Source organism: Natrix helvetica (assembly GCF_964273705.1).
Source record: "Natrix helvetica genome assembly, chromosome: 16".
NCBI lineage: Eukaryota > Metazoa > Chordata > Lepidosauria > Squamata > Natricidae > Natrix > Natrix helvetica.
This window is the reverse complement of record NC_138563.1, coordinates 3,254,880-3,280,997: the sequence shown is the minus strand read 5'-3', so window position 1 is coordinate 3,280,997 and position 26,118 is coordinate 3,254,880. Positions and strand designations below refer to the sequence as shown.

Below are 26,118 nucleotides of genomic sequence, written 5' to 3'. Positions count from 1 at the left end.
AGCTCCCAGAATTCCCTAGCTAGCTTTTGCATCCAACTCCCAGAATTCCCCAGCCAGCATCAACTCCCAGAATTCCTTGACTAGTGTCGACTTCAGCTCCCAGAATTCCCCAGTTCGCAGATTCTAGCTCTCTAGTATTCCCTAGCCAGCCTGTGGAGACTACGACTCCCAGAATTCCCCAGTTATCTACTGGCTCCCAGAATTCCCTAGCCAGCTTGTGCAAGCCTGTGTGTGTGTGTGTGTGTGTGTGTAATTATATACACATATATACATACACACATATGCACATACACACACGTCTATATACACATACATACATGCATATACATATATGTGTGTGTGTATTTGAATTTTCCACCTTCAGCTGCACAAGGACAAAGTGGGACTTTTTGTTGCAACCCAAACGTCCGGCATAACATAAAGTCCCCTGGAGGGGTGGAGCCACCTCGACTCCATTCATTCAATGAGTTCAATAAAAAGGCCATCGGGCAAAAAACCCCGCATCTCTTCCACGGGGCCGGAGTGTGCTTTCCCCGCAAGGGTCCCCCACCACACTTCGCTCGAGAACCGGAATTGTAAACTCCCCCCGCCTTTAACAAGCCTCTTGAGTGCGCAAGCGCACTGGCGAAAGAAGGGCGGCGTGACGCGTAGGGGGCGGAGCCGCCGTGGCGGGGGGGCGTGGCCAAGCACCGTAGACGCCGTCGCCATTTTGTCCGCCTCAGCGGGCGGGAAGATGAGGCGGCGAAGCCCGCTCCGTCGCCCGAGGGAAAGCCAGGCCCGTTGACGCCTCCCACCCCCACCCCACGCAGGCCTCGCGAGGCGGGATGGAGTCCACCGGGCCTCGGGCCCCGGCTGGAGTCGTCTCGGGCCCGCCCGCGGGACAACCCCGGGAGTACAAACTGGTGATGCTGGGCGCCGGCGGGGTCGGGAAAAGCGGTACGTGAGGTGGGGTGTGTGTTTGAAAGGGCCGGATTTGGGCCTTGAGGGCTTCGTGCCGGCGGGACTCCTTGCCACTAGAAGCCCCTCCCCACTTTTATGGCCTTGAGAAAGAGTTCAAGCGGCTCCAAAAAGTCCAGGCTGGGTTTGAAGGGCTTAGTGCCTGTGGAACTCCCTGCCACTAGACGCCCCAAAGCCTCTCTGGGATGGAGCTTGCATCCTATAAGGGCCTGGGGGGGAGCTTAAGACCTCCCTCCTCCCCATTATATATGTGTGTGTGTGGATGATATGGATATATGCATAATTTCTTACTTATTTCTATTTTTGTCATGCTTATGTAGTTTAAATTGGAGATGGTGACCCTTTTGAGAGCTCTGCAAAGAAATCTCATTTTAATGAGGGTGCATTGAGTGACAATCAAATCATTCTAAGTTTTTTAAGTTTTTGCATTTAATTCTTCCTGGTTATATTTACTGTGATATTTATGATGATGAGCCACCGCCGGAATCACTCCTATGAGATGGGAGGTGTAGGAATGTGATGAACGGATAGATCACTATAGGCCAGAGACTGGGATGGTTTAACTGTGATTTATTGCACAAGCCAGGATGGGTGCAGTTCATTCTCTCTCTCTCTCTCTCTCTCTCTCTCTCTCTCTCTCTCTCTCTCCCTCTCCCTCTCCCTCTCCCTCTCCCTCTCCCTCTATGTCATCTATCTATCTATCTATCTATCTATCTATCTATCTATCTATCTATCTATCTATCTATCATCTATCTATTTTCTATCTATCTATCTCTTATTTATCTATCATCTATCTATCTACCTTATCTAATCTATTTTCATATCTATCTATCATCTATCTCTTATTAATCTAGCTATCTCTTATCTATATATCTATCATCTATCTCTTATCTATCTATCGTGAGAATGGAATGTCTATATATATAATTTTACACTCAGAGTAGAAAGCGATGGGCAATTAAGGCAGATAAATATACATTTATACATATACACATATGTGGGTGTGTCTGGGTTTATATATGTACTGTAATGTATATGTATATATATATATATGTGTGTAAGTAAGTTTTTGGCTGGGGTGTGTTGCAAAAAGGTTCACCTTGATAAACAGGGAATTATTGGCTGAAACTCCGTTTTTATTCCTGAGAAGGTTGTTGTGATAACTCTTTGATTTCCAGCCAGAAGACTTACAATGATTGTTTTTGGGTGAACCCATCTGTTTACTCTTGAAACATACTGGCAACTTTTTAAAATTATTATCATTGTATTTATTTATAGCCAGAAGTCCTGCAAATGTTATTTTGGGTGAACCCACGTGTTTTAACTCTTGAAACGGACATATTAGCAGCTTTTAAATTATCATTGTAGTTATTTATAGCCAGGAGATCTGTAATTATGATTTTGGCCCAGCAAAAACTTTTGTATGAGAATTGTGTTTATTTAGAGCTGGATAATGTATAAGATACTCCTTGGATTTATATAGTCACCCTCCTCATATCTGTGACTCCAGGCAGCTTAAATAAGACTGATAAAATACAGAATGGAATGTATAGAATCAACTCTGAATTTATGTAGTCAAAGCTCGTGTTTTGAAATGGCTTGCAAGCAAGCTGTCAGTTAATGGAGCTGTAGAAATTGGCCAAGCTAAAGATCCCAGTAAGATGGTTGCTGGGGACTGGTCAAGATAAATGTGTAACCTCTGGGCAAAGTCGTCTCCCTGTGCATTGTCTCAGAGCAATCTCCATGGTTACTATCCTTGTTTGGTGTTAACCTGCTTTGTTTCCTCCTCACAGCCATGACCATGCAGTTCATCAGTCATCGGTTTCCAGAAGACCACGATCCCACGATCGGTGAGTGGGCCTGGCTGCTGCTTTAGCCTTTCCTTAATTACGGGCTCTCTTTTGTCTGGGGGAAATTTGCAAGGAACAAATGACTTTTGTGCTCAAGCCATCCCTGTGCGGGGAGGAGCTAAGGATGAACCCCGAATAAAGAAACCAAAACTTTACGATTCAAGGAGCTGTTAACTTTCTATTACAGCAATTCAGAAAATATAAGGGGCTTGATACTTCAGTAGTACCCGTGCAGCTAGAATCACAAAATAAGACACCCCCAAAATCCCCTTAGAATGCAAACAATTTGCTATTAGATTGTATGCTGGGACCCTTCCTCGTTCATCTGTCTAATCTCTGTTGAATTCGCAAGCTGATTTTTCGCTCAGGCATATTCTGTATATAGATAGAGAGATAGAGAGAGATAAAGAGAGGAGGGGGGAGAGAGAGAGAGAGAGAGATGGTAGATAACAGTTAAGAGAATTCAAGAGAGGTCGGATTTTGAGCATTTGTGGACACGTAAGGATTCTAGGCCTAGTCCTCTCTTGACTCCTCCCCTAGCTCGCCTCTTCTCTTGCCGGTCGTCTCGGTTTTAGCTGAATCCGTTGCTAATCCAGGCATCCACAGTCTTCCTCTTGATGCGTTCAGGAAAGTCATATTTGGACAATGCCCCAAACACCTCTGCGTCCCCCCCTCCCCCAATTCATGAATGCTGATGTCTATTACGCGTGTAATGGAAAATGTTGAAGGCTCTACTAGGTGGCTTTTTCTGACTGCGTGTCTCCCTGTAGAGGATGCTTACAAAATGCGGATCCGGATCGACGATGAACCGGCTAATCTGGATATTTTGGACACTGCAGGCCAGGTATTTGGCAACCATGTAGGCTTTCCTGTTACGCTCTCTCTCTCTCTCTCTCTCTCTCTCTCTCTCTCTCTCTCTCTCTCTCTCTCTCTCTCTCTCTCTCTCTCTCTCTCTCTCTCTCTCACACACACACACACACACACACACACACACACACGGATTTAATGATTTCTCAGCACTTCTGCATGTCATAGTTGCATTCTTTGTATAGACAACTGAAAATAATTTCTTAGTGGTGGAGGCCAGAATTGAACTTGGGGGCTTGACTGCTTGCTTTGTCACTAACCGTCATTACCCGGTACTTTTTTAAACTCGCAAAAATAGCCTTCCAGAATATTCTGGAAGCCCAGCTGTTTCCTGCACTTTGCCAGCCTCCAAAAACTTGCAGAGAGAAGCTTGCTGAAATCTCTCTGGCTGGCAACCCAAAAACCCCATTTTTTTCCCCTTCCCACAGGCCGAGTTCACTGCTATGAGAGATCAATACATGCGAGCTGGCGAGGGGTTTATTATCTGTTATTCCATCACGGACCGCCGAAGTTTTCACGAAGTCCGGGAGTTTAAACAGCTCATCTACCGTGTCCGGCGTACGGATGAGACTCCCGTCGTTCTGGTGGGAAACAAGTCCGACCTAACTCAACTCAGGCAGGTAAAAAGGCTTGAAATGCAGAGTAGATTTGTCGGTGGTCTTCGGTTTACGGCCACGATTGAACCTCGGATTTCTGTCGCGGAGCAAGGCGTTAAGTGAGTTTTATTCCCATTTTAGGACCTTTCTTGCCACAGTCGTTAATCAACGCAGTTCTTAAGTTAGTCCCACGGTTGTTAAGTGAATCTGGCTTCTCCCTTGACTTGTTAGATGGTCGTGAATGGGGATCACGGGATTCCCTGGGACTTTGCGACCGTCATAAATATGGGCCAGTTACCGAGTGTCTTTGAGTTTTGATCATGTGACCATGGGGATGCTGCAATGGTCATAAGTGTGGAAAACGGTCTTAAGTCCCTTTTTTCACTGCTGTTGTCACTAAATGAGCTGTTGTAAGTCGAGGAGTAGCTACTATTTGGGGGATAATTTTATGCGTCAGAGGAACATGGTTGGGATGAATCAAATATTTCTTAGATGTTCTGGTACATAGATATATCAAAATTCTTGAAAAGTAATTCTATTTCAATCTGAAATACTAGATTCTACGCCAATCCATTTCTGAGTAGTTAACTCTTTAGAACAACCTCACAAAGAGCCATCAGCTAGCCACGGTCGCTAAATGAACTGCCGTAAGTCAAGGGCTTGCCCTTATTTCCCTCACTGTCCCCACTCGCCTGCGCTTTCTTGCCCCGAAGGTCTCCAAGGACGAAGGCTCAGCCTTAGCCCAGGAGTTCGGCTGCCCCTTTTTTGAGACCTCCGCCGCCTTCCGCTACTACATCGACGACGTCTTCCACACCCTTGTCCGCGAAATCCGGCGGAAGGAGAAGGAAATCGTCACGGCGCTGGAGAAGAAGTCCAAGCCGCGTCCGAGCGTTTGGAAAACCTTGAAATCGCCCTTCTGCAAGAAGAAAAATTCCATAACCTGAAACCCTCTCCCTTCCCCTCCCCCGCCCCAAAAGAAGACCTCCCTTAACCAGAGGGAGGGATCAGCTCTGCAGAGGGAGCCCTCCAGATTTGAACTCTCTTTCTGCTGAGTGTGTAAACGGAAGTCCTGGTCTGTGCAAAAAAAAAAACATCGACCCCCAGATGGCCATCCTTCCGCAAAATAATTTTTCCTTCGACATCGAGCGACACACGGCCTTCTCCGCTTGCAATTCCCGCCTACCCAACCCGAGCGGACTTCGCCGAGAAATCAATGGACCTAGAAACGAGCCAAACCACCTTTGCAAAAAAACCATCATCGTTGTGTCTCGTGGGAGAGAGCTGGACCTTGCTGGGGTGCCGTGGCTAATTTTGGCCCGGGTTGGCATTTCAGCCACGATTGGGGAGGAATCTTGGCTTTTGACGGAGTGGGAGGGTGACACCGTTTAGAAGCAGTCCAAATTCTTTAGCCCGTGGGGCAAGGTGGAGGAGACCGACGGGACACGTCGCAAAACCAGGGTTTTAAATTTTCACTCGGGGTACAGGAGGATCTGTGAGGAGCAACTGCACAGCCTCTTTAACTTTTTTGGAAACTCTTTCTTGTGCCGCCTCTTTCGCGAAAGAGGGCTGCTCCCCTCTTTCCCGCCCTTGTGTGTGGCGTCGGCAAAAGGGGGGCTGGGGATTCCACGGCAAAGTAGTTTATGCCCCTTTTAACAGAAGAACGGAAGGGACCTCCTCCTCGGAGGTTTTCTAGTTCAACCCCCTGCTTAAGCAGGAAACTGGGAATTGAAGCTGCAAGGCCCCACAGCTATCTTGTAGGGAGGAGTTGCTTATTCATCTTTATATTGCTTGCATAGAGGTGATTTAAGGTAGATGTTCCGGAAGAATGTTCAGAAATAGATTGGTGCGGTGGCCTAGAGGTGGAGCTCTCACCTCAGAATGAGGAGTTTGATGTGAGTTGGATCCTAGATATTTCTCTCTGTGTTCACACTTGAGAATATTATCTGCTGAAGGAAACTCTGCTCTGGTGACAGGAAAGGCATCTGGCCAGTAAACACTTCATTCAGTTGCCCAGACTCGACTCTACAAGGGATGATGGGGTCATTAAAAGAAGAGGAGGATGTTCAGAAATCATTATTCGCGGATCCAAGTTTGAATGAAAACCATAAAAATGTCACAGGATTGGGAGCGATCTATGTCGGATTCCGTCACTTTGACGGGAGCAAGTGGGGGGAGGGAGAGAGAGAGAGAGAGAGGTCAGGGTCTTGCTCTGAGAAATGGTAGGAAGGGATGCCAAGAGGCAATATGGGGAACGTGGTTAATTGGAGGGTGTAAAGTTGTAGCAAGGTATAGAGCAAGTAGTCAATTGGACTTGGGAGGCGAGTTTGTAAACCTCAAGTTAGGGGAGAGAGAGTGGTAAGGTATTCACTTCACCTGCGCGAAGACCAGGGTCAAATTTGTAGCGTAAGTCACAAGGCGTGTTGGTTAGCAGAGTCTCGAGATTTTGGCCAGGCTGATCCAACGTGGCCAATCTGCTTTTATTAATTAAAAGAGTTTGGGTCAGTTTTTCCCCCCTGGGGTGCCTTGTGGAAGGACCCCAAAAATGAAGTCCACGTGAATGAATTATGGAGGTTTTGATAGAGAAGCTGGCAGGTGGCATGAGGGAAAATAGAAAAGTCTTGAGTAAGGTCCTTTGTTGAAGGTAAGAGAAGTCCATGTCTTCGAGGTCTTGAAATCCCCTCCCCTCAAGTCGGTCTCTTAAGTTTTGTCAACCTTGACAAAAAACAAACAAACACAACAACCTGCTTTACATTAAATTAACTCTTGAAACGGAGGGCTCTCCTGCCTGCGTGTAAGGCCTGAGTCCTTCCTTCCTGTTTTAGTAGCCACAATACGTTCCTGGGGCCATTTTTACAAAGTGTTTGTAATTGCGTGTGGTTTGCAGGGGGCTCAGGAAATAGGACGAGTTTCCTAAGAATGAGAGAAAACAATGGAAACTTTTTTTTTAAAATTTTCCTAAGAGACCGAAGAAGCCTTATATTATTCCTTTCTAGGTGAATTTTTAACGGCTTTGGATTTTCAAATGTTACCGGTTATAGTGTTTGATATGCATGTGTATTTATAGACTCCGAGAAACTTGGTAGTGGGGGGGGGGGGGAAGGAATGCCATATTCCATTTAGCAACAGTTATTTTTGAATGTATTTTATTGACTGTAGCATTATACGGTGTATTTAAAAATTAGTAAATTAATGTTACGAAACAATGCTGGATACTTTCCATAGCTATTAATTTAGGAGCAGGATAAATCTAATTTTAATTTCTATGTTATCACATAACTCTATAATGTGGTAGATATGTCAGGTTTTGTTTGTTTTAAAAGAGTCTACAGTAGTTCAGGGTAAAATAAGATCCCTAACATTTGTGGCCGAAGGAGTCACAATTTCAGTTCTGTTTTGTTTTGACTTTTCAAAGTTCTCATTCCAGACAAAAAGAAAATGACTTGAAGCAAGAATGAATTGTAGCAGATTCAAAGCCTGCTGTTTAAGCCAAATTTTTTTTTAAAAAAGCAGCTTTCTTAATTTGTGCCTTAGCAGAATTCAGTATTTTGTGGTGCTAATGGTGAAGTCTTTTTTTTTTCCCCTAGCATGATTACATCTGAATATTAAGCACTTTCTTTGGACACAATTCCTGTCTTTTATGGTTCACATATATATTGCACTTGATACAATAAATATTTTTTTAAGCCTTAACTTCTGTTTCTTTAATTTGAAAATGGACGACAAAAGCACGTGTTAACACTAGGCTAGGTGAAAGAGAGTGGAATAAGAATTGTGAAATTGTGAGTTGCCAATCCTGGAAATCTACACAGCAGCAAGTTTAAAATTAACACTCAAGAATCAATCGTTTGTCACAAGAAATTCCGTCGTCCTTTTAATACAATGTTTTATATCATTTTTGGTCAGCTGCACGGGGGTCCTCGACTTATGACCACAATTGAGCCCAACATTTCTATTGCTAAGTGGTGAGACATTAAACTAAGCAAGCTTTGCCCCATTTTACGACCTTCCTTGCCACCGTTGTTAAGTGAGTCGCTTCAGTTGTTAAATTAGTAACCCAGTCGTTAAGCGAATCTGGCTTGTCTGCTTGTCAGAAGGTCGCAAAAAAGGATCACGTGACACCCCCCCCGGAACACTGCAACCGTCACAAATACGATTCAGTGGCCAAGCGCCTAAATTTTGATCATGTGACTACAGATGCTGCAACAGTTGTGTGAAAAATGGACCAAAGTCCCTTTTTTAGTGTTGTTTGTAACTTTGAACAGTTGCTAAATGACTGTTGTAAGTCGAGGACTAACTACTATTTGGGATAATTTTGTGCTTCAGAGGAATATCGTTGCGATAAATCAAATATTCCTGACTGATCCTAGTATGATAGATATATTGAAATTCTTGAACAGTAATTATTATGTGAGAGGTCCTTGGTGCTTCATATATAAATATAAAGTTAATTATAAAATATAAATTATATTTCACACAAAGCTAGAATCTACGGCTACGTCATTTGATTTCTTGGTGGTGGTCTGATTGGGGCTTTCCAAGAGCCTGAAGCCAACTCCTTGTCCCGATAAAAACCCCTTTTATTAATTGACTCTGAGTTCTGCTCCTTCACCTCCAGCAAAATCTTTTGAGGGAGGATTTACGGTCACAGACTTTATCTGGCTTGGAGAGCTGCCAGGACGATCTCTGCAGAACTTGGCCAGGAGTCTCGGAGAGTCCCGAACCAATTAAGTGAACTAATGGTCTCCTGCAAACTCCACTCCCCTGTTGCTCCTCTTTTATTCCCTGTGGGAGGGGGCATTCATTGTCCACCTGTGGCTTTACTCCCAAGTCGACCCCTGTACCTTAGCTGTCCCCTTTGTCTGGTAACTGCATGCGCACACTGGGAACAGGCTCCAGCTGTTCCTCTGCCCCACTGATGCCTGACTCCGAAGGCAGCTGATAACTGGCATATGGCTCTGACTCCCTCTCTGCCTCCGACACAGAGCCCTCCTCAGAGCCTTCCCCAGACTCCAGGAGTGGCCCATCTTCCTACCCAACCCTCCTCACTGTCCGACTCTGCCGCCAGCTCCCACAACCGCTGTTTAGAACAACCACACAAAGACCCTATCCGCTCGGACAAATTATTATTATGTTTACATTAAAAAGCTCTTTAAAAATAGAAAACAGGTCCTTTTTGTTTTTGATCAACTCTTCAGGCAGGAATGTGTGAAAGTGTGCGTTTGTCTTTGTGTGCGCGGGTGCACGAACAAAACCCCCAATCCTCCTACAAACAGTTGGTTGCCAACCTATTTCTCCTCTTCGGTGCCAGGTAGATTATTATTTTTTTCTCTTTGAACCAAAGAGGGCAGATGCCTCCTTGGCTGTTCTTGTTTTCCTTGCTGGCAAAAAAATAAAAGAAAAACCCCTCTTAAAAAGCAACTTCCTCACCCCCATTGTTGGAGGGAAGCAAAATCAACATTTCTCATCTCCCTGGGGACTTTGGTGCCTCTCGTTACAGAGGTGGCGGCTACAGCGGAAGGATGAGGTAATGGTTTTGTGGCGCGACTGCGCGCCCGGCGGAGAGCGGGAGGGGGGGGAAGAACACACAATGGGTGGGAGATGCTTTTGAGATGGGCAGAAGTGCAGCGGCTGCCAAAGGCCGCTGGGCGGCACAGACGGGAGGCCAGCTTGCCAATGGTTTAAGCAAGTCGTCTCCATGCAAGGGGGGTGGGGAGGGGAGAGAAATCTGCAAGCTTTAGTAGGCAAGAGTGGGGAAATTGATAGTAAAAAAAAAAACCCAGTGTAATCTTGATCCTTCTTAGGCATTAACAAAGGAGACCGAAGCCCGCCTTCCTTCCTGTTTTATCTTCCCTGCAACCGTCAAGAGAATGAATGAATGAATCCCATTTTTTAAAAAACAACTTCTGGTGGCAAGCTGTTCCGCTGGCTAATTGCTCTGTCAGGAAGTTTCTCCTTAATTCCCGGTTGCTTCTCTCTTGGATTAGTTTCCACCCATTGCTTCTTATCCTGCCCTCAGGGGCTTTGGAGAATTGCTTGACTCCCCTCTTCTTTGGGGCAGCCCCCGAGATAGCGGCAAATAAATTTAATAAAACACAGGTAATCCTAGACCTACGTCCCCATTGAGCCCAGCATGGATGTTGCCAAGTGACGCACGTTTTGCCTCGTTTTACGACTTCCCCTTGGCCACCTTTGTTAAGGGAATCCCTGCAGTCGTGAAATCCGGAATGCCACCGTTAAATAAATCCGGTTTCCCCATTGACTTTGTCAGGAGGTCGCGTAAAGGGGGATCACGTGACCCTGGGACACTCCGACTGCCATAAACACGAGTCTGACCCAGCGTCTGAATTTTGATCACGTGACCCAGGGTGGCTGTGTGCTACAATGGTCGTAAGTGTGAATAACGGTCCTAATAAGACATTTTTTCAGTGCCGTTGCAAACGGTCACTAAATCAATTGTTGTAAGTTGAGGACTGCCTGTGGTTTTTAGTTAACGCATTTTTCGGAGTATGACACACTTCCCCCCTCCCTCCCTAAAACAGGGTGAAAATTTGGGTGCGTATTATACACCAAATGTAGTCCTGCCGGTCCCCACCCTTTGGCCTCTGCCTCCCAGCAATTTGCCTCCTTGCAGCAAACAGCCCATTCTGATTCCTGCCGCCCAGAACGGGTGGAAAATGGGGCACACAGAGGCCAAAAATGGGTCGTGCGGAAGCTGAAAATGGGGGGGGGGGGTTGCGGAGGCGGCAATAGGCTATGGGAATCCCTGCAGCCTGAAACAGCGGATCGTCCCTGCTTCTGCTAATCAGGCTGTGCTGAAATTGAAACGCGCTGTTTGCTGTAAGGAGGCAAATTGCTGGGAGGCAGAGGCAGATTTTTTTCTTGTGCTAATCAAGCTAAACTGAAACCTATTTGCTGTTTGCTGCAAGGAGACACATTGCTGGGAGGCAGAGGCAGATTCCCCCCCCCCCCTTGTGCTAATCAAGCTAAACTGAAACAGGCCATTTGCTGTTTGCTGCAAGGAGGCAAATTGCTGGGAGGCAGAGGCAGATTCCCTCCCCCCTTGTGATAAATCTAGCTAAACTGAAACAGGCTATTTGCTGTTTGCTGCAAGGAGGCAAATTGCTGGGAGGCAGAGGCAGATTTTTTCCCCCTTGTTTTCCTCCCCCAAAGCTAGGCGCGTCTTATACTTTGTACTATCTTATACCCCAAAAAATACGGTAATCATCTCAATTTGCACACTAGAATTATGATGTTTGCACGATGCCCAGGAATTGCGCATTTCGAATGGCTTACAATCAACGACGACAACCGAGAAAGGTAAAGTGACTCAATCTTTTATTTGAATGTCCGGGTGTGCATTAAAACAATATTGACGTTACACATAGCATTACATGTTGGTTAGGTTTAGTATAACAGCATTTATGCGTACATGGGCTCCACTTTTAATTTTTTTTGTTTTTTTTTCCCCCCTCTGTTTTGACACGAAAGCTGTTAACTTCGTTGTTGTTTTTTAAAGCTCCTTTTTAACTTTAAATTTTTTTTGTCATCCTTTTTTACAACAGACACAAGGTGGAAAGAAAAAGGAGGAAGGTGGGGGAAGAGAAAGTGGACGACAACCGAAAGAAAGAAAAAATGACTTCACATCGCAGAGGACATTTTATGGTAAAGCAGCTTTCACGAAAAAATAATAATTTCCCACATATTATGGTGATGGTGGCAGTTTATTATTCTATGGGTGTTTTTTTTTTTTTTTAATAAAACCTCATCCTTCGTTTTCCCGTTACTCCTGTAGAGAAATAACTGTTTCCATAGGCCTGGAAAAGACACAGGTGTGGGAACCATGGGTCCTCTCTGGATCACAAGCCCCATCGGCCTTGTCGATTTGGCGTGTCAACAGGGCTTCGAGTGAAGCCAAAAAGGCCAGGTTCCACACCCCCGAAATAACCCTTAAATCTATTTATACCCTGAGCACTTTTTCCTTAAGAACTATTCCAGGCATTTCGTTTAAAAAAAAAAAAGCATATTTTGCTTTTGAGTGCAAAATTAAAATTTGGAAAAAAAAAAAACCAAAAACGCTTCTTTAGATTGAAAGTTTGTTCGGCGATAAAGCAAGGAAGGGGTATTTTCCCAGCTCAAAAAAATGTGCTGATATCGTCACGTCCGTTGCTGAGTTAATCCCACGTTTCTTTTAACAGGAAACGGTGGTTTTTTTTTTTTTTTTAATTAAACAGCCGCTTGCCATTCAGGCATTTTCTATTTTGTTTTATTTGGACGCCGCCCCCCCCTCTTCCAAAAAGGAAATTGTGTTTGTTAAGACAAATGCCTCTAAAACCACTGAGTGTTATGTACAAGCGAAGTTAAATTCACCCAAATCATAGGAAAAAAACAACGGCAAGAGGTTTTCACCGATATAAGGGCGAGCGAAGAAAAATCGACACGAGAATATATATATATATATTCTCTAAATTATACATATATATATATATAATTTTTTTTAAAAAAAAGGAAGTCAGGAAAAAAAAGCAGAATAGAACCAGTTGTGAATACCTGCAAAAAACCGTTCGGCAGCACAAAAACAAAACTTCTCGTAGTGACAGATAAATTGCATTTTTTAATTAAAACAAAAAACAAACCTGCATCTCGATACTGGTTAAGTTATACTAATTTTTTTGTGTGTGTTTTTCTCTTTTTTTTTTAATCTCTCGACATCTGTATTCGGCATGCAATAGTAGTGCGATTACGCTCTTTTTTTTTTTAAATATAGGTTTTTTGTGGTATCCTTAAAATTAATGCACTCTTTTTCTTTTCCTTTCCTTTGTAGAACCCGGGTGCGTTTTGTGTGTCGCTGTGTGTGTGTGCGGGCCCTGTAAACAATGTCACAACAGAAGAACCAGTCAGCTGCTTCTTATGGAAACGGTCAGTTCTACGGCTAAAATAGAAGGGGCCGTTTTTTCGGGGCGGGCGGGGCGGACGGGGTGTCTCGGGGAGGTGGGGGGAAAGAGTCTCTTGAAGGTGGCGCGGGTGTGAATCGATCCACTCCCCAGCGCCTTCCTCATATACCCTGCTAATATTCGCTCAAGCTGTGCCACTTTGCGATCTGCTTCCGGGGGTTTTCGCACACCTCCCGCCAGTGTTCCACTCCGCCGGCCGTGACGCTATGCGCCCCCAGGATCAGCCGTCCGACCACTTCGTTTTTGGTGGTCCGGTCAAAGTCGATGACCAGGAATTCGATGCTGACATCCGGCAGGAGATCGGTGGGGATGTCGTAAATGAAAGACTCGTTGAAGATGGGGTTCAAAGTGCACTTCTTCACGTGGGTTTTCTTTTTCGCGATCCGCTTCCTGCCATAGTAGACGTTCACCTTCACATAAGGATCTGAGGAAGAGGAAGAGGGAGAAAGGCCAATAACACAGTCCAGCAACTGGGCTGCTTCTCCGGGGAGTCGCAGACTGATGTGAAGGATTGCAGCTAGCCCTCAACTTACAAGCGTTTTATACTTTATGGAGTTTCTTTGCTTGCTTTAGCGTGCAAAAACCAGAGCTGGCTTTGCTTCTGCTGTGCTAACTGTGGCTTATTCAGTAAAGTTTTATACTTTGATGTTCTGCGAGTTTCTTTTTCTGGATTTGCTAACTGGACAGTTGACAGATTGACGAATTTTGACCTTCCACCTCACCGCATTTGGTTCTGAGGACGGCCGCCCAGTTCCATCTTTCAATGAGAAGACTACAGCATTATCATTATCATCTTTTAACGACCCCATAATCTCTTACGGGATGGAGTCTGGGCAACTGAGTGGAGGTAAATGTTTTTTACTGGCCAGACGCCCTCCCGGGCACCAATGCGGATTTTTTTCCAGCAGATAATATTCTCATTGTGCCCAGAGAGAGAAATATCTGCCTCTACCTAGCATCGAACTCACGGCCTCTCGACTGTGAGGCGAGAGCTCCATCTCTAGGCCACCGCACCGCTTTCAGCATTCTCCTTATGTTCCCATGAAACTGGTGTCTAAAATTATCCCACTTCTGACACTAGAAATCAGTTTATTCACTACTGATCTGTAACGTGGATAATCTGTTTTAGGAGTATCACAACTTAAGAACCGTTAATGGCCAGGCTCCACCTTAGAGGTTGACTTGTCCTTAGCAAAAGATTGCATAACGCAGGAGACCACCCCCAACTCCTCCCAACGTGTGGGCCACAGCCCACGACCAGTCTATGATCTAATTGTCGCTTCCGCGTATGTGCATGGCCTCGCTCGCACGAGTGTCGCGGACGGTCGGCCCCCACTCGTGCAAGCCTCGTCACAAGCACTGCAGGTACTCGTGGCCTCTGGTGTGAGCGTCATCGCAGACGCTCGTCCTGCGAGCATGGCTATGAACATTGCGGGCCCTCACACACGTACCCCCCCCCGCCCCCCCTGAAAATCACCCCCCTTTTTCCCCTGGTCCAGGCCATCAACCCAGAAAGGTAAGGGAAAAGGTCTGGGATCAACTGGGACAGTCCACCAACATTTCAGCACCCGGCCGTTGGAGGAAATCCAACCGATAGGCTGGAGAAAATAGCTTCTACCTGAGAGTCCCGTGATGTCCATCTTGGGCAGCTGCCTCGCCTTCAACACCATGACGGTCATCCTCTGAGTGACAGGCTGGTAGGACAAGGACACCTGTAGCTCTCCTCTGCTGATGCATTTCTGAAAAAAAGAAGAGACCAACTTCTGGATGGTTCGCCTTACATTACGGGAGGCTCCCCAAACAACGTCTGCAGGTGTTTAGCCAAGCCTCCCTGGGACACTTGGGCTCTCAAGCCTGGCCGAAAACAGGAGAACACCGACCGCTTCAGTAGAAGGACGAAGCCAAGGCCGAGTCGCAATTTGACCTACATTTCTACAGATGCAGACTTTCTAGCCCTGGAGAAGACCAAATGGAATACAGGTAGCCCCTGACAGTTCATTTAGGGACCTTTGAAAGTTACAACGGCACTAAAAAAAAAAAAAAAAAAAACAGGATCATTTTTCAGCAATGCATTTTGCAGCCAGGGTCATGCGACTGAAACTCAAACCGGTCCACATTTACGGCGGATGGAGCATCACATGATCCCCCCCTTTTTGTGAACTGGTGGCAAGCCAAGTCAAAGGGGGGAAAAACCCGACCTACTTAATAACCGGGTGGGTGGGTGGAACTAATTTAACCACCTGCAAGCGACTCGCTTAACAAACGTGGCGAGAAAAAGTCGTAACGTGGGGGCAAAGCGATCTCGCTTAGCAACAAATAAAAGTTGGGCTCTGTTGTGGTTGCTTAAGTTAAAGGTTCCCCTCGCACACATGTGCTGGTCGTTCCCGACTGTAGGGGGGCGGTGCTCATCTCCGTTTCGAAGCCCAAGAGCCAGCGCTGTCCGAAGACGTCTCCGTGGTCATGTGGCCGGCATGACTCAACGCCGAAGGCGCACGGAACGCTACTCCCTTCCCACCAAAGGTGGTTCCTGTTTTTCTACTTGCATTTTTTAACGTGCTTTCGAACCGCTAGGTTGGCAGAAGCCGGGACAAGTCACGGGAGCTCGCTCAGTTACGCGGCGCTGGGGATTCGAACCGCCGAACTTTTTCTGATCGACAAGCTCAGCGTCTTAGCCACTGTGTCCCTTTTTGTGGTTGTTTACATCCCTTCACACCTCAACGCGAGCCACCAAACACACCATTCTGTGCTTGCTCCTGTCTTTTGCAGTTGTTGGGTTAAAGACAAGAGCTCGCTGCCTGCCACTAGCAACCGGAAAAGGGTTTTAAGTTTAAAACAAAACAAAATAATAACACGCGGATAACAACTTTTTTCCCCCCCTTCTCATCTGGAAGAATTTGCTTTTTTAAGGGGAGGTAGGGAAGCATTTGGGGTTCTTTTGTTTACAGTCTGTCCGGCGGTGGAATTAAACTTGGCGCCGTGCCGAGTGTTACAAAGCCACTATTAATCCTGTGAATAGAGGGCCACGTTGCCATGGTTTTCCGTGCCCTACATTCAGGGCTTAAGGGATGAAGAGATGGCCTTCAAAAGGTTGCTTCGGGATTGTCCAAAGGGAGGCTGAAATGCAGCTCAGTGGCAAAGGCCTGGTCCCCAGGGAGGCTCCCCCCCCCCCATTTATCTATCTAATGTATCTTACGTATCTATCATGTCTATCTATGCATTTACCTACTTACCCTATCTTCTCTCTCCCTACCAACCTACTCTCTACTCTATCATCTATACATCTACTCTCTCATATCTATCTATTTATCTACCTACCTACCTACCTACCTACCTACCTACCTAATCTATCTACTCAATACATTTCGTCTCTCACATCTAAATCTACCTATCTATCTACCTACCTATCTATCTATATCCTATCTATATACCTACCTGCCTATCTTACGTATCTATCCTATCATTATCTATCCATCTACCTACCTACCCTCTTCTCTATCTTATCTATCATCTGTTTATCTATCTACCTACCTAATCTATCTACTCTATCTCTATACATTTAGTCTCTTACATCTATCTATCTACCTATCATCTACCTACCTACCTACCTATCTATATCATCTATACATCTACTCTCTCACATCTATCTATCTATCTATCTATCTATCTATCATCATCTATCACCTACCTACCTACCTACCTATCATCTACCTACCTACCTACCTACCTATCTACCTACCAACCAACCTACCTATCATCTACCTACCTGCCAACCCCATCTTTATATATATATGTGTGTGTGTATAGGTGTATGTATGTATGTGTGTGTGTATGTATGTATGTATGTATGTATATATATACCTACCTGCCTATCTTACGTATCTATCCTATCATTATCTATCCACCTACCTACCCTCTTATCTATAGATAATATAGATAGATAAGATAATCTATCATCTATCTGTTTATCTATCTATCTACCGTATCTACCTACCGACCCTATCTTATCTCTCTCTCTCCTATCTATCTATATATATATATACCTACCTGCCTATTTTATGTATCTATCCTATCTATCATTATCTTTCTATTGATCTACTTACTCCATCTTATCTCTCTATCTGTATCATCCTACCTACCTACCCAATCTATCGTATCAATCCTATCATTACCTCCCTCCCTAATCTGCCTTATGTGTTTATCCTACCTAATCAGCAAATCCGATAATAGCGCGGCGTTACCGAAGCTGTTGTTCTGCCGATATTTTAACTCGGCTCCACCTCTGGCAACGGCATCCATCAAAAATCCTAATGCATCTTTAATGACACCGAAACGTAATTTGGATCGATTGGTGAGAACCACAATGGCTAACCGTCTTGATCCTATATCCCCCATTTCTCCGTATGGCTTTGTTGTCTCTCAAAAGCTACCCTCTTTCCTCTGATGCTTATGCCCTGCTTGGAGCGGAGAATACAGGCAGTCCTCGACTTACGACCACCACTGAGCCCGACATTTATGTTGGTAAGTGAGACGTCTGCGAAGTGAGCTTTGTCCCATTTTACGACCTTTCCTGCCCCCAAAAGCAGCTCACGGCAGCTGTTCGGTCGTTAAATGAATCTGGATTCCCCTTGTCAGAAGGGGGTCACGTGGCCGTGCATTTGCTTCAACTTGAGTAGACTTTCCTACCAAAGCTACGCTTCTCTTCCTTCCTTTGACATGTCAAAACTACAATTCCCATCATCCCCTAGCCCACCCGGGGAGCTGAAACCGGACCCATCTCCCATGGTTCCCCCATAGAGAACAACCTGTTGTGGCCCACCAGCAGCCAGTGGAGCTGGCAGCAGATTTGGACAGTGAGGAGGGTTGGGGAGGAACCTGGGCCAGTCCTGGAGTCTGGGGAAGGCTCTGAGGAGGGCTCTGTGTCGGAGGCAGAGACGGGGACAGGGCCGTCCGACAGTTATCAGCTGCCTTCAGAGTCAGACATTAGTGAGGCAGACGAACAGCTGGAGCCTGTTCCCAGTGTGCGCATGCGCAGAGCTGCCAGACGAAGGGAACAGCTAAAGAACAGGGATCGGGAGTAAGGCCACAGGTGGACAATGAATGGCCCCTCCCAGAGGAAATAAAAGAAGAGCTACAGGGGAGTGGAGCTTGGAGGAGAGACAGTTAGTTCGCTTAATTGGTTCGTGACTCTCCGAGACTCCTGGCCAAGTTCTGCAGATCTCGGCCTGGCAGCTCTCCAAGCCAGAGAAGGTCTGTGACCGTAAATCCTCCCTGGAAAGACTTTGCTGGATGTGAATGAGCAAATTCACAGCCAATGAATGAAAAGGGGTTTCCGTCGGGACAAGGAGTTGGCTTCAGGCTCTCAGGAAGCCTCGGTTAGAACACAACCCACAGGGGGGAAACCCAGAAGATGGGCCAACCTACCTGTATGTTCCTCTTGATGATCTCCCTCGTCAGATGGACTTTCCCGGTGCTGGGGTCCACCCCCGCCAGTGGTACCATCACCTCCCCGATGACGTCATCCCGAGAAAAACGGTCGAAGCTGAGCACCAGGAAGTGGAGGACCAAATCCTGCAGCTGGCTGTAAGGGATGCCGTAAAAGGTGAAGGTCTCGTCGAAGACGGGGTCAAGCGTCTTCCGGAGGACGCGAGTCTTCACTCGGTGCCTCTTGTCCGGCAGGATGGTCATCTTGATGTAAGGATCCGAACCTTGGTTGTGTTCGTCCATCACCGGCAAACCGTGGGCTTCTTGGATGGTGACCACCAGGGCTTTTTTGGGGAAGTTGTAATCCACCAAGAAGGTCAGTGTCCCTAGCATGATATCTTCTTCCGGAGATGACAGCGAGGAGGTCTTGCTCCCCGCCGGGGTCAAGCTTTGTTGAGGACTCGGTTCTTCTCCATACTCAACTTTGACGGGGAGTGGGTTGACGGAAGAGTTCAACCCACCGGATGTGGTTTCGGAGCCCACCAAGCCCGCCTCGGCCGCGCCCGCCAGGAGGTGTCCGTCCCCGTCTTTCCTGGCTACGCCCTTCTTGTCCCGCCGGATGCGTATGATCTTCTTCTTGTTGCTGAGGGTCTCCGGGTAGATGCTGATGCCTTTCAACATGTGGATGAACTTGTACGGGGCGCTCCTCTGCTTCTTCTCCAGCTGCTGGTGGCAGCAGCTCCACAGAAAGACTGTCACCGAGACCGAGACCACGAGGACCGTGGCCCCGATGAGGCCCGCCACAATGGGGGAGACATCTGGAGAAGGAGAAAGTGGGTGGGTGGGGAGGGGAAGGAGAAGGTCAGAACAAAGGCCCGGCGTGCCCTCACCTGCCAGATGTGGACTAAAATACCCCCCTCCCTCTTTTGCAACTCAACTCAACAAGTTCGTTTAACGACCGCTGAAAGTGACATCGCGGAAGGAAACTGGACGCGGCCATTTTTTCACACGGCCGCCATCCCCCTGGTCACCCTTGTCGCAATTCGGACACTGGCCCACCGGCTCATATTTACGACCGTTGCAATGTCCTGGGCCAGTGACGGCTAATCTTTTGGGTTAACCCTCAAATGAAATGGGAGGACCCCCCCCCCCGCACATGCCTGGGCCCTGCCCCCTGCCATGCACGGCAGAGACCCGAAGACCAGCTGGCCGCCGGGAGGAGCCCCCGTGGTGTAGATGGGCTGGGGCAACGGCTGGGGTGCCCGCAGAGAGGGATATGCATGCCACCTGTGGCCCTCACGGTCCTGGGGTCACGTGAGACCCCCTTTTCCGACATTCTGAACAAGCAACAGAGATGTCCGATTTACTTAACGCCCGTCTTCCCAAGCAACAATTCATTTAACAGCCGTGTGTCCAAAATGGCTGTAAAAATCAGCCAATTCGTTTCACCGCCACCTTGCTCAGCCACGGACCACGGCGGCCCCAGTCGCGATCATAACCCGAGGACAACCTAAATAAGTAAAGCCAAACCGTTGCAACGAGAAACACTCAAATATTATTTTCTGACGTTGATTTTGGCTCCCTCGTTTCTTGCCTCTTTGCATTCTTCGTCAGCAAGTAAGATTTTACAAAAAGAAGAGAATTAAGATTCTGTTCTAGAAAAACAATAGTACAGATGTGCCCAGCCCTGAGCCAGCTGCAGAGAGGCGAGTTGTGATTCCCCCAGTGATTCTTTTCCTGACAATGGCCCTGTCTCTTTTGTCTCTTTATGTGGATGGCAGGTTGGCTGCGTTTGTGTGTTTGTGTGTGTGACAAAGACGGTGAGAAACAATTGCGGGGAATCTCGCTCAAATAACCTCCATGGAGCATAGGAAGATTTCACCCTCCAAAAATCTACGATATTTTGACCCAGGAGACACAAGCATTGGGAAACTTTTCTGCCGTGCAAAAATCAACTTTATCCAAGCAGCTGCCTCTACCAGAAACAGAAAATTGATGGCAGGAAAAACATCCAATAGTTTATCAAATCCGACATTTCAGATTTTTGTTATTTATTTGTTCGTTTATTTATAGATATTATTTTTTGTGCATAATATTATTTTTTGTGTATACATATTATTTTTTTGTGTATACATATTATTTTTGTATATTCATATTATTTTTGTGTATACATATTATTTTTGGTGTATAAATATTATTTTTTGTGTATTTATAAATATTATTTTTTTAGATACATATTATTTTTGGTTTGTTTTAATTTTTTCTCAGAATGCTCCACGTTTTGCAACTTTATCGTGTTTTTAGCTTTTAAAAGTTTTCAATCCTAAAATTATTCGGTTGCAATGTTTTATTATATCGATCACATGGTACACTCCTATTAGAGAGAAGGGAGGTGAAGAGGTTTTATATTAAATGTTCTTATGGCAAGCATGTTGAAACTCAGTTGCTGACAATGGAGCCACGATCTAATCAAGGAGAGAGGCAACCTGGAACTAAGGAGAAATTTCCTGACAGTGTGAGAACAATTAACCAGTGGAACCCCTTGCCACCAGAAGTCCTGGGTGCTTCAGCATTGGAGTTTTAAGAAGACAGCTGAAATGATATTGGTGTCAGGCCTGTAGTTATGGCCTTGGTCTCTGATTGATTTCATGCATGGTATTTGGAATGCTGACAATTGGGTTTCTGACTTGGTCAGGAGTTTGGACTAGATGACCTCCAAGGTCCCTTCCAACTGGTTGCCACAATATAAGAAAGATGTTGAGACTCTGGAAAGAGTGCAGAGAGGATTGGAGGATAAAATATACGAATAGTTGCAGGAAATGGGTATGTCTCGTTTAATGAAAAGAAGGACCAGGGGCAATATAATAGCAGTCTTCCAATATTTTAGGGGCTGGGGGGGTCAACCTATTCTCCAAAGCACCCGAAGGCAGAAGCAACAGATGGAAAACCACTCACGGAAACAACCTGGAACGAAGGAGAAATTTCCTGACAGTGAGAACAACGAATCGGTGGAACAGCAGAACTGAAGAGGCTTCTTGGATGAGAAGCAAAATGTCTTCAAAGGGGGAAAAAAAGACCAGTTGCCTGGGGGGGGGGGGGGGGGAGAACCTTTGGACAACCATGACCCAGAAGGACTGAGTATCTCTGTAGGAAATTGTGGGTGCTCCAACACGAGGTTTTTAAGATTGGGCAACCGTTTGTCTGCAATGGTTGAACACGGCTTTCCCGCTTGAACGGGGGGGATGGACTAGAAGACCTCCAGGGTCTCTTCAACTCTTGTTATTCTGCTATACTTTCTTTCCTTCCTTCCTTCCTTCCTTCCTTCCTTCCTTCCTTCCTTCCCCATCCCTGGAGGTTTTCAAGAAGAGATTGGACAATCATTTGTCGGCAGTGGTATAAGGGTTTCCTGCTTGGACAGGGGGGGATGGACTAGAAGACCTCCAGGGTCCCTTCCAACTCCGTTACTCTGTAGCAAATAAATACGCTGCTTCTACTATTAACAATCATAACCCTCATCATGCTGAGGCCCTCCTGAATGAAAGAGGGGGAGGCGAAATTACACTGGGGTTACGACTGGCAGTCGCCACCTTCTCCCCCAGGGGAGGCGCGCCAGGCGCCCCTCAGGCTGCTTCGGAAATGGCTCCTGCGCTTGTGTGAATGCCCCTGGGGGGCAATTAAGGGCGAGGAGAACAGGTGGGGGCATTAGAACTGCGAGGGCAACAGGGTCTCCTCTCATTTGGGTGGGGTGAGGGTGGGCAAGAAACGCTGGGATTGCAGGAGCAATCTCCTCCCTTCACCCCAGCCCGCCTTCCCAGGGCTCCAGATGCAATTGTTCAACACAAACACACACACACACACACACACACACACACACACAGAAACAGACACACAATGCAAACAAAGGATCTTCCTGTTGTTGTTGTTTTAATCCTTTCTCTGCCTTCCAAGCTAGCTACCAGGGGCCGGGGCGCTGCCCATCCTAGAAATAGACATCACGTCATCCTTGCTTTTTCCTAGCAACACCTGCCCCCTCCCTCCCCCTGCCACCCCCACCCCCAGGGGAAAAGGGGGGGGAGGGATCCCTTCCTAGAGAGGATCGCCTTGCACCCCTTCCGAGAAAGTCTAGGATCGGGTCTCGAGTTTGGGCACACCCGTGTCGGTGGCAGAGTGGCGGGGAGAGGGGCAGAGCCAGGAAGGACGCTGCAAATAAATGAAATTAAGAGATGTACCTTTTGCAAGGGGAGCCCCGTCCGAAAGCTTCCTACTTTTGCCCAAAGCCAGAGTCAAAATCGGATGGGAGATGAAACGGGGGATGCCAACGGAGAGAGGGGTGGGCGGCATTGCCAAGCTACCCCTCCCCTCCCTACCAGGGCTGTCTTTAAGGCATGGGCCCCGATGGGCCTTTGCCTGTGGGCCCCCCCCAGAGCACAGCCCCCCCCCGTACTAATCTCTATACGTTAACCCTTCGATGCACCTTACGTTGTATAAACACAACCACCTATTTATTCCCTCTGACTGCATTTTGCTAAAAAAAATTAAGACTTAACGTGCCTTAATAGAAATGAACACTGATCAATATAGGTTCAATTTTGGCGAGACCCGTTTGCATTTTTATTCCTGCGAGCCGCTGTCGTAGAGGTGTCGTTTCCCCCCTTCCTCCCTCATTTTCTGGATGCCCAGAAAAAAGGGGCATATTTTCTCATACTTCAGGATGGGGTTTTTTGTGTGTGCAAATCCAGGCCTCCGGGTTAAGATTACGTACCAATTCTTAAAGGGGGGGGGGGGAATGCTAGAAAGGAAGGAAGGATAGAGTGAAGGAGTGGAAGGAGGGAGGGCTGTTTTTCTAGGCCAAACAGGCCCAGGATGCGGGCGATGGTTGTGTAGAGCTGGTGTGTGTGTGTGTCTATTTGTGTGTGTGTGTTTTTCTCAGGATCTCTCCATTTGCTCCCGATTGCAGGGACCATCTTTTGCAAAGATGCTCCGGTCAAGAGGAGAGATCCCTGGCTTTGGGGCTAAGTAGATCCCACCCGCCAGGGCCCAATCAGCGGGTCGGAAAGAGAAGGAAGGGGGGGGCAGCTGTGCAACGCCTCCAGGGTGATTATTGGGGGTAATTATTAGTGATGGTTATTGGACGTGGGATTATTAGTGATTATTGGGGGATTATTAGTTATTATTGGGGGATTATTAGTTATTATTGGTGATTATTGGGGGATTATTAGTTATTGGTGATTATTGGGGGATTATTAGTGATTATTGGGGGGGATTATTGGGAATCCGGGTGATCTGCCAAGCCTCGATCGATGGAGGAGAGCCGAGAGAGGGATCCCTGGGCTTGAGCAGTTGCAGCGGAGGAGGAGGAGGAGGAGAAAGAGAAGAAGGATGCCGGCCTGTGGGCATGGCGCAGCGGCCTTTCCGCCGGGCTCCACTCACCGAAGCTGGGGTGGACGCTGGCGATCTCGGCCATGGCCAACCGGGCGGCGGCGGCGGCGGAGGAGCAGCAGAAGCGGCGGGGCCAGGCGAGGGCGCTCCCGGAGGCCCCCTTCCCCGAGGCGGCTTGCGGCGCTGGGAAAGGATGCTCGCCGGCTTCCCCGCCGAGCGATGCAGGACTGGTCCTTTCCCAGCGGCTTCGGCTCCGCCCCTTTCGAACGATGCCCGGGCAAGCGCCGCCCCCTTTGGAACGGAGCCCGGACAAGCGCCGCCCCCTTTTTCGAACCTTGATTTGAAATGATTAAAAAAAACAAAAACCAGGCTCTCTTGAGCTGCTGCTGCTCGCTTTGGAGACGCCCCGAGAGTGACTGGGCAAGCTGGGCCGGGCGGTGGATTATGGGTCTCTGCGGAGTTTGGGTTTTATAATGCTGATTGCATGGTATACTACCCAAAGCGTTCCCCCCCCCCTTTATTAGAGAGAAGGGAGGTTGAGAGGTTTTATAATAAATGTATACTAAATGTTATAATCATAAAATTATTAGAAAAGAATAGAATAAAATAGATAATGGAAATGGAATAGAAGAGAGATAGAAGAGGAGAGAAAAAAGAAGAGAATAGAATAGAAATTAGAATAGAATAGAAATTCCGAATAGAATAGAATAAGAATAGAATCGATAATGGAATGGAATAGAGGAGAGAGATAATAGAATAGAAAAAAAAGAGAAATAAAATAGAAATTAGAATAGAGTAGAAATTACAAGAATAAAATAGAATAGATAATGGAATGGAATAGAGTTAGAAGAGAAAGAATAAAATAGAATAGAAATTTCAATAAGAATAGAATAAGAATAGAATAGATAATGGAATAGAGGAGAGAGAGAATAGAATAGAAAAAAGAGAAATAGAATAGAAACTAGAATAGACTAGAAATTACAAGAATAAAATAGAATAGATAATGGGGTGGAAGAGAGAAGAGATAGAAGAGAATAAAAAAAATAATAGAATAGAAATTAGGATAGAATAGAAATTACAATAATAACAGAATAGATAATGGAAGGGAATAGAGGAGAGATAGAAGAGAAATTAGAAGAGAGGAGAATAAGAATAGAATAGATAATGAAATGGAATAGAATAACAGAGTTGGAAAGGACCTTGGAGGTCGTCTAGTCCAACCCTCTGCCTAGGCAGGAAACCCTATACCGTTTCAGACTATATAATATATATTTTATAATAAATAAAAGTGCACCAACACGCCTACCATCCCTGTCCTACTTGTCCCCACCTGCTCATATCCATTTCCTGTATTCATAGTCATGTTTATATTTATATCTGTTATCTTAGACATGCTTGACAAAATAAATAAAATTAAAATTAAATTAAAAGCTGTTGTCAGGTGTGTGTGTGACCCCCAATGGGGCTGGCACTGGGGGTTTAGGACCCGTTGCAAACCCCAATGCTTTTTCTAATAGCCATTAAAAAAAAACTTTAATTTCCCCCCCTCAACTTGCCTGGGTTACTGAGGATGGACTTTGTAATTAATTACTTGAGCTATGGGTTTTGTAGTACCATTGCATTGGCAAATTGAACGTGGGTTTTCCTTCTTTAACATACAGATCAAATAAACAACTTCAGGATCCGGCCTTCTAAAGAGCAGTCAGGGTGGATCTCCTCTAGGACTGACCGGTTGGATGGCCTTGCAGTCCAAGGGACTCAATGCAGGAGTCTTCTTCTCCAGCCCCAGAGTTCAAAGGCCTCCGTTCTTTGGCGCTCAGCCTTCCTTAGGGTCCAACCTTCACAGCCATCCATTGCAACTGGGAAAACCGTAGCCTTAATTATTACTGTATTGCCATCCATTTATTTTATCCTGGACCCAGATTATGTATTTTATTATATTGATAAGGCCGCAAGACTCATCAGTGAATAAAATATTCTATTCTAATAGCATTACGAGAAAAAAAAATTGGTTTCTGCAATCCAGCTTTGTTTGGTTTTAAGGGCATCTTCTGACTTCCCTCGGGTCACGTGGGGCTTTCCAAGGTCGGGAAAAAA

The 26,118-nt window shown here is 46.3% G+C and overlaps 2 protein-coding genes across 8 annotated transcripts; one reads left to right on the top strand and one right to left on the bottom strand.

The window, feature by feature from the left end:
- Nucleotides 1-692: 692 nt before the first annotated feature.
- Nucleotides 693-26,014, top strand: RIT1 (Ras like without CAAX 1; the record flags this gene model as incomplete). 6 transcript variants are annotated; one of them, XM_081968268.1, is made up of 8 exons in its annotated part: nt 693-936; nt 2,751-2,807; nt 3,578-3,651; nt 4,103-4,294; nt 11,513-11,587; nt 11,833-11,932; nt 13,092-13,186; nt 25,683-26,014. In XM_081968268.1, the coding sequence occupies exons 1-8, from the start codon at nt 825-827 to the stop codon at nt 25,689-25,691; spliced, it is 714 nt and encodes a 237-aa protein (XP_081824394.1). In that variant the 5' UTR covers nt 693-824. The 6 variants fall into 6 exon arrangements, 5 of the variants coding, with proteins under 5 accessions (XP_081824394.1, XP_081824393.1, XP_081824392.1 ...); XM_081968267.1 differs by lacking the exon at nt 25,683-26,014 and adding an exon at nt 23,573-23,697; XM_081968266.1 differs by lacking the exon at nt 25,683-26,014 and adding an exon at nt 20,424-20,842.
- SYT11 (synaptotagmin 11) lies at nt 11,584-25,542 on the bottom strand. Of its 2 annotated transcripts, none has more exons than XM_081968233.1 (4): nt 24,073-25,542; nt 18,643-19,460; nt 14,837-14,960; nt 11,584-13,645 (listed from the first exon to the last, which is right to left on the bottom strand). In XM_081968233.1, exons 1-4 carry the CDS (start codon nt 24,104-24,106, stop codon nt 13,335-13,337), a joined length of 1,287 nt encoding a protein of 428 aa, XP_081824359.1. In that variant the 5' UTR covers nt 24,107-25,542; the 3' UTR covers nt 11,584-13,334. The 2 variants fall into 2 exon arrangements, with proteins under 2 accessions (XP_081824359.1, XP_081824360.1); XM_081968234.1 differs by having other exon boundaries at nt 14,840-14,960.
- Nucleotides 26,015-26,118: the final 104 nt, after the last annotated feature.

What these genes read in the sequence shown, in the direction of transcription:
- SYT11 (XM_081968233.1), bottom strand. Translation starts at nt 24,106, where the DNA reads ATGGCCGAGATCGCCAGCGTCCACCCCAGCTTCG. An exon ending in TCATCAAGAGGAACATACAG is followed by an intron (nt 14,961 to 18,642) that starts GTAGGTTGGCCC and finishes TCTTTTTTTCAG; the next exon opens with AAATGCATCAGCAGAGGAGA. An exon ending in CATCACGGGACTCTCAGGTA is followed by an intron (nt 13,646 to 14,836) that starts GAAGCTATTTTC and finishes CCTCTTCCTCAG; the next exon opens with ATCCTTATGTGAAGGTGAAC.